Source organism: Aptenodytes forsteri, unplaced genomic scaffold, assembly GCF_000699145.1.
Source record: "Aptenodytes forsteri isolate BGI_AS27 unplaced genomic scaffold, ASM69914v1 Scaffold199, whole genome shotgun sequence".
In the NCBI taxonomy this organism is placed as follows: domain Eukaryota; kingdom Metazoa; phylum Chordata; class Aves; order Sphenisciformes; family Spheniscidae; genus Aptenodytes; species Aptenodytes forsteri.
In genome coordinates, this window is record NW_008795921.1 from 589,853 (window position 1) to 598,258 (window position 8,406).

At 35.9% G+C, this 8,406-nt stretch overlaps 1 protein-coding gene across 1 annotated transcript in view; it reads left to right on the forward strand.

Annotated features, from left to right (window-relative positions):
* Window positions 1-8,406, forward strand: part of LRCH1 (leucine rich repeats and calponin homology domain containing 1) — a 167,253-nt gene that overhangs the window by 116,468 nt on the left and 42,379 nt on the right. The window contains exons 10-14 of the mRNA XM_009284911.2: window positions 3,167-3,234; window positions 4,314-4,400; window positions 7,199-7,288; window positions 7,399-7,435; window positions 8,138-8,251. Coding sequence (XP_009283186.1) covers window positions 3,167-3,234; window positions 4,314-4,400; window positions 7,199-7,288; window positions 7,399-7,435; window positions 8,138-8,251 — 396 coding nt within the window. The remainder of the gene's footprint in view (window positions 1-3,166; window positions 3,235-4,313; window positions 4,401-7,198; window positions 7,289-7,398; window positions 7,436-8,137; window positions 8,252-8,406) is intronic.

The window sequence follows — 8,406 nt, forward strand, 5'->3', positions numbered from 1 at the left end:
TTCGAGCCCAACTGCCGCCCCAACAACCACCATGTCACTAAACCATATCCCTAAGTGCCTCATCTACTTGTCTTTTAAATACTTCCAGGGGGACTCAACCACTTCCCTGGGCAGCCTGGTCCAATGTTTCACCACTCTTTCTTACCCCAGTTCCCTCAGCCGCTCCTCATAAGACTTGTGCTCTAGACCCTTCACCAGCCTCGTTGCCCTTCTCTGGACACGCTCTAACACCTCGACGTCCTTCTTGTAGTGAGGGGCCCAAAACTGAACACAGTATTCGAGGTGCGGCCTCACCAGTGCATTTTCATAATGAATGACCTCTTAGAAATTGTTCTGTTGTGCCTTTTTGTCTGTTTTAAGTTGTATTTTCCCCATTCATATTGTCATTTACTCATTTTTTTCTATTTGTGGCATTAGGTTTAGTGGAACATGTCTAGACATATGTGTCTGAGAAAGCTGCAACAGAATCCATAGAAATGCGTTATGAATCATTAGTGATTGCTGTTGTGTGGTAACTCATGAAATTCACTTGCTTTATTATATAGCAAGAACTGCCTGATGAATTTTAATTAAATGTAGTTAGGTAGACTGAGGAGTTTTTGAAAGATTCTAGAGAAATTTTGAGCAAGTGTTTTGGTTTTTTTTCTGTGAAAATTTATTTGCTGGATACTTTTGCTAGATCCTTTGTAATGCAAAGATATTTGAGAAATAGTAGTATTTTGTAGCATTCCTGTGGATGTGATGGCTCCTCTTGATTTGTAGGCCAGAAGGGGTTATCTAGTATGGGTATTTTTAGACTAATTTTCTCCTTCTGTGGAGATTCTTAAGGGGTGCAAAGAGGCATTGTATCACTTCCATCTTTCATTGCTTATAGGAAAAAATGTGCTGGGAAGTAATAGTGGAAAGAGAAAGGATGTGGCCTTCCAGCTTCTTGGAAGCAGACTTCTGGTTCTGCAAAAGATCTCTTTATTCGAGCAACCTTTTTTTTTTTTTTCCTCCTAGCAACAAAACTCTTGCAGATCTTCTTTGGCTAGTTGCAGAGTCTCTGAGGTGGCAGCCACAGAGGACTAGCATTTAAAAACAAAGGAAAAAAAAAAACCCAAACCTTTTCCCTTTCATAGTTACTGAAGACATGTAGTTATCGGAAGACTTTATTTACAAAGTAAATACATGTTGCTTATTATTTTTTGTTATTTACAAATACAAATGTGAATTCAGTAGTGTTTAAAATGGCAATAGTGTATTGTCTATAACTTCATTGATTATTGGGAAGAGTTATTTATAGTTGCTGGATGTTTAGGACACTGGGTTATCTTATATTGGCTTGTTCTTTTGTGACTTTTACACTAAAAACTTCTTATTTTTAGATAGTTAAAATGTTAACAAATTATCGTAGGTTTCCTGCATAGAAATTTTCAGGAAGTGCGCACATTTGAGGTGAATGAACTAGGTAAAAGGGGATAGAATACTTTCATTCTCCTCTGACAAAGGGATACACGCATCTGAAGCTGGCTGTACATCATATTATATATATATACACACACTTTGTATTTCCTTTCCTTGTTCTTCTCACTTCATTATCTTGATTTTCAGTAGTGTACCATTTGAAGACTATTCCCTTGGGAATGTTATCTCTCATAATAAGATAATATTATCTGAAATAATGTGTTGCAGACACTGGTTCAGTAAAATATAAGTTACTGTATTGAATTTCAGTATAAGAATATTGCCAGAGTGAGCAGTTTAATTTCTTTTAATTTTTATATGTCCTTAACGTTATGGCAGTTGAGATCAGCAGTTGGTGACTTGAACAGGTAGTACATCCATTTTATTCTGAGGATTTTGAACTCGGGGCATTTTCCTTCTTGTGCAGATTTCTGAATCTGTTGTGTTCTTTGGTTTATATTTAGTCATGTGCTAGAATGCCTTTTGGGACAGTGGGGGTGGTCTTCTAAAATTGAAATTCTGGTTAACCAAACCATACATAAAATCAGTACAACTTGCAGTGCAAAAAAGGAGCTTAGGCTTTGAGGATTTTGCAATTTTTCAAATGTTAGTCCTAATTTATATGCCTTTGTTTATCTTTCTATATAATTACGCCCAGAGACTGAGGATCACCTTCTAGAATAAGTGCTGCATTTTTGTCATCTTATGATATATGCCCTTCGTATGGGAAAAATCATGTACTTCATTCCTGTAAGGAGAAGAAAAAGAAAAAAGAATGGCTTTATTCATTCTTCTGGGGAATGGGCCATCTTTGGGGAATGTTAGAGAAGCTGGTACACTCTTCAGTGACACATCTGGCAGAGTTGGATAGCATTTATTGGTACAGAGTGATGTGACTGATGTGCCAAACACATGACACAAAAGAGGATAAGCCTCTCTGTTTTCTGCTCTTAATTCTCTACTAGTACAAATGCATATCCATTCAGAGAGCTTCTGTCTTTACTGGCAGCTGAACTACTTCAGTGTTCCTGCCTATCTGAGATGAAAGAGAAAATAAAATTGCAAAGCACCAAATGAAAGCATAAAAGAGAGAGTCACGTTTCTAATAAGTAGCACTTCATAGTTATAAGTAGGACAGTGGGGGCTCTAATTTATGCCTACGTTGAACCCAAAATAACTGGCTGACTGATACGAATTGTTGCATGCAGTTTTTGTTCTGATTTTTTTTTTTAAATTATTCATGGCTGTTAAAATTGTCAAGTAGGAGTCCTGTTAACAATTATGGATGAAGTACATAATTGCTACTGTTTGCATATTTGGAATTTCCTTGCTCTGTAAACAAATCTGGCTGTGGGAGGAGAGCAAGTAAGAGGAGAGTTAGGGTCGTGCTTTAACTGAAGCATTGTTTTCATACACCAGAAAGGCACAAATGAAATCTGGGACATAGAATAAAGAATTCTCATGCTGCTTGACTTTCTTTTTACAGTTAAAGGAGGGTAAGTGCTGTTGACCTCAATAAAATCTGAACAGTGAATAGAAGATCTTGTAATCAGTATCTTAAAAGGGGGTAGAGTGAGGAGTGGAGCAGAAGTGTTGGATTGCTTCAACTAGCCACCCTAAACTGTTACATAAATTAGGTCAGTGCTGAGTCTGAAAGCAAAATTTATCTGCCTACTTAATCGCAAAGTTCAGTTCTCAGTATCACTTTGTCTGCTTACAGAGCAGAGCAGCAGAGTGTGATGAATTATTGAGAATAGAAGAGGACACACAGTGGCAAACAGATGGAATGTAAGTATTTTTTATGTATCTATAAGTAATTAGCTGTGTCATTTAATTAGATTGACCAGAACTGGCATTTCCTTATCAGTTAATAATTTTGTAGACTTGGAGGCATAACAGAAGCACAGCCTTGCACTTCGTGTATGCTCAATGTTTTACATGTTATTGCCTAATAGAGTGGATGTTATATTACAACTAATTAATTGGTATGCACCAATAATGCTGTAATATTTTTTACCTATGTAGAATGCAAGTTTTTTAACTAGGTATTTTGATATTTAGTCTGTTAATGGCATTGGTAAAAAGGGATTTTATCAAATCGTGTAAGATCTAAATTTAATGTACGTTTTTAAAAATGTAATTTAATTGGAAAAATTCCCTCAGTCTTTTTTCTTCTTTTGTCATAATTTTAACCCTGAAACAATCATTAATTCATAGACATTAATTCAAGAGCAGAGCAAGTGAACATCAGTTGCTGAGAAGAGTGCGTAAGAAAAGGGAATTTAGCATGACAGTGTACTGTGAAGTTGTAACTAAGCAGAACAGTGGAGTCCTATATGATATAAAAATAAAAATTGAAGGAAGGGAAGAATAAGTACTTTCTGAAAGAGCCTTAATGGCAGAACTAACAGGTGATTGTGTTTCTAAACCCCAAAAAGAATTACAAATGTTGAAAAGCAAAAGAAAGCATGCTGGACCATTAAAAAAATCCTTGTATTTAGTACTTATGTTAAAACAATATATGTGATGAGCGCAGTTAATAAGAGTCAACTATTGGTAAATAAATTTTGAATTTTAGAAGTCAGTCTGTTTTATTGAAATGCTAAAAGTTTTAGTTCATCACATTTGTTCATGTATGTATGTATTGGGTTGGGGGGCTTTGTTAAGGACAAAGTGCTGGAGTATTTTTTCAGAAGAAACTCTTTCCCTAAATTCAGGACATACTAGTGTGCACAGAGGCTGGGTTTTTTTCCCCTCTGTAGTTATTTGCGTGCCAGTTGGAAGATACAGCTCACAAACTGAAATTCAGACTACTCTTGGTAATTGCTGTTGTACCTCTTTTTGAATGTTTTTTTTTTCTGTTGTAGAATAAATTTATCAGAAGAACAAACTATTGATATAGCGATGATAGAACAACTAAGAGAAGCAGTAGATTTATTACAAGATCCCAACAGGTATGCTTACAATAGCTGGTGTCTTAATGTAATGTATTTAAAATTTTTGTGAATGGCTTTGGAGGAGTTCTTTAACTGATAATTGAAAGTTTTCTGGAGTTACAAGGTGCTTTGTTAGCATACTGATGTTTCTCAGGAGGCGCTTAGATAGTTAAGAAGGAAACTTGCATTCTCTCTCTGAGTATCTAGTCAAGATTCCCAGTAAATTAAGAAGGATTTCAGGTTTAAAAGAAACCTAAATTTAGAGGTGGAGACACCTCTTAACCATTCATCTCGTGTACACTACTGTGATTTTTTGAAGTTTTGTCTAGGATAGTCACATTTCTTCTAGGGACTATAAACTCTCCTCTACTTACTAATGCTTGGTGTATTTTGTGGGGATTGGAGAAGGTCTTCTGGCCCAGCTTCATCCCACCTCAATGGAGCACATAAAGGAGACCTGAATTAGTGGTGGAGTTTCTGTAGTCTCCCTCTGAAATCAAAAAGAGGAAGAGGCAGCTAGAGAAAGTTATTTAGATATCCCCTGACTACAGAAGGCAATGTTTTATAATTTAGGTGCCTGTTTTAAGTGGCTAAAGTCAGGTGGAATGACTCTGGATCTGTGAATAAACGGAGTAAGTTATTTAAAAGAAAATAAATGCTTGTCCTGCTGAAAAGGACTGACAAGAGTGGTGTAGGTAGTTCTGTCCAGATGCTTGCTATTGCTTTTCTTTGTGTAACCACCTTCAGAAATTAAGTTCATTTCAAAACTAGGTAACTCATTTTTCTTCATTACTTCTATGAGGTAGCTGGTTTAGAGCTTAATTTCTCTGAAGACTAGAAACCTCCTTGTCACTTCCAGCCTAAAGTATCCTTGTTTCTCCTTCCTCCCTTGGCCAGTTCACCGTAGCTGTTTGTTCTTGCGACTACACTGTTCTTTAGTTTAAATGCCTATTTTGGTACCGCGTTTTCACCTAGCAGACCTTTGTACTTTTTAGGACAGAAATTCACTCCTGTTAGTATTTCTAGAGAGACAATTATCTGGCTTTATTTTGAATCATAAAAAGAATACTTGAATTCTTGAATTATATACTAAATACTTGAATCACAAGTATTTTTACTTAATAAAAAGTCATACAACTTAGGAAAGCTTTTTAGTTCCTGTGGTTTCTGTGAGATAGTATGCCATTGCTTCTGCACCTCATATGAGGCTTATTACTTTGTGGGAGAAGTGTTGCAATTAAAGGAAAAAGTCTGGTTTGGAAAAAAGCAACATTAAAAAAATTTCAGTTGTTAGACTTAAATTTTGTCATTTTGGTTTTTGTCAAATATTGCCCCAATATCTCCTACATATTTAGTTTTTCGTATTAAATTAAAAAGGGCAATAAAATACAGAAAATTAGTCTGTTTCTCCATGCATATTCAGATGTGCTTTCATTAGTCACACTACGGTAAATTTGAAATGCGGCTTTTAAAAATGGCTAATCATGTCATGCGTGTCTGTATTTTTCTACTGTTTTTTTTACATAGTGTTGTTTGTTTTTTTTCTTTTTGCGGCTGCACTTTCTAACCTTAAAATATGAGTATTTATTTTTAATTTACTGACCACTATATAAGCTTTTCAATGTATGTCTCCTGTATGTTAACATACAGACTTACCCAGCAAGATACACCCAGCTGCTTAATACTTGCCAAATCACACTGTAGACTTTCAGTCCTCTGGGCCATGGGTTCCTCATCATTGCTTTTATAATTACTGGATTACATGGCAGTTTGTTATATATTTGCATTATATAAAGCAGTGTGAGGAAAATCTTGTTTTTCATACTGAATAGTTTTTGTCTTTATCCAGATCCACAAAGGAATTTTTAAATGCTTCCATTGCTCCTTAGTTTAAGATGCACAAAAGCCTTCATGTGCTTTTAACTTAAACCTAGAGCATGTCAAAAATTATAACTTTCCCCAAAGAGGTTTCCTTCGTGCATCAGTAAAACTCTGACCACCTAGTCAGGATAACCTAGTTGAAATAACTAGCTCCAGCCAGAATTATCCTTATCTCACACTGAAGACCATTTAGGAGTTAGAAAGAGAAACCACTGTAGGGGCTGAAACAGTAGGAGATGCTGACATGGCTAACATGCACTGACTAGAGTTCAGTGTAGAGCATATAAATTGGAGCTATTTCCACTAATGGATATGACTACTAAACTTGTAAAACGCTTGTCCAGTTACTGTTGTCCTAGCGTTTTGCAGTTTCAAATCTGCATACCCTGCGTGCACATAAGCAGCATTTCAGTTCTGGAAAGGAAAAAGATTTCAGACTCAATCTTTTTCAGTATTTTCAGATGTTTGTTTCAGATTCCTATATCCCCTTTCCTATATTCACTGCTTTCTTTCAGATCTTTGTCTGTTGTGAATTTACTGTTGCGCTGCTTTATTTTCATTCACTGTAAATTGAACTTGAATGTCTAACCAGGGCTGTGGCTTCTTGAACACAGGGTGCTGGAAGTTGGATATAGAAATCTACCGTCTTCTAGATAACGGCATGGTTGTTGGTAGTAAGCAGGTCCTTTTGTTTTGATACAAGCCATTGCTCAGGGTGACATTTTGCAGAGGAAAGCATTAACGTTGCTTTGACTGAACTGGTGATAGTGAAGCATCAGGAGGCATTTCAAAAAGTTGTTGAGAGATAACACTGAGCAGGTTAGAACCATGACTATAGAAGTATTTCATATTTCCATTTGTTTGAAATTAAATACTGAACTGAATGGTTACCAAAGCTATACCCCAGTGCAATGTTTTTATTTCAAACCTTGCAGATTAAGCATGGATATTTCAGAGAGCAGTGGTGTGAATCTGTATCCCATGGAACCAGCAACAGCTTTAGAATTTCAGGAGTCTACAGTAAAGTGTGTTTATCTACCTTTTTTAGAAAAAAATAATGCATTTGTTAGATTCATCATATTCAAGTTTCTACACAATGAATTACATATTTGCATTTGTTTATCTTTATACATAGTGGTCAAATGCAGATGGAGATGTCTTCCCTTGGTCAGGTATGTTAATGAGTGTATTATTACAAAATATTTTGGGGAGGAAACAGGGAATGAGCCAACAATTTCATCAGTTATTAATCTAGGGAAGGGAAGTAAGGAAGGGGAAAAAATAGTAGGTTGGAGGACAAAACTAATTCTTCTTTATCATTTTTATGGAATTGTTTTTATTTTTTCATATGTGTATATATAAAATTTTTCTGGGTTTATCAGTTACTTTTACATCTTAGTTTTTTTTTTTCCCCATGTGCGGCTTTCATGTATGCCGGTTCATAGCTCAGCTATGCATACTCATCTGCCATCCCACCCCCCTATCTCCCCGTTCTGGTGTAGAAAAACAGTACATTCATTAAGGATAACACAAAAATATTCTGTAAACTGAAAATTAATGTTTTCCCAGAGCACTGTCACTATAGTTACAGAGAGTATATAAAGTATGATTTGGAGTTTTACAGTGTGATACGTGCTGCTTATTATTTGATCTGTATCCTGACTGGTGAACTGGTATTCTTTATGACATACTTTGTTTAGATTTACATTATCTACCTGTTAGCACTGAAACTGCAAGTATATAGTATCTGCTTACTTCTTTGTTCGCTTTTCATCACAGTATTTGTAAGAAATACTTCTGAGGTAATGTTATGCAAAAAAAGATAGAGTTCTATTTCCAGTGATACACAGTCTAAAGAGTTATTTATCTTGCAGAGAGAAAATGCTGAAGAGGAACTAGAATTTCAGAGAAGGAGGGAGTTGATGATGGAGAAAGCAAAGCCTGAAGTGAGAACTTGTGAACAGGGTGAAAAATGGTCATTGAGTCAGGTATGGAGGTGTCTGGATGCAGTAAGTGTGGAAACATTTGGAATGGATCATTGCATTCTGTCAATTTGTGTGTGGAGATAATAGTGGGTTTAGGCCCATTGGGTGGGGTTTTTGTGGAGGGTTTTTTTTTGGTTTTTTTTTTTTTTTTTTTTTGC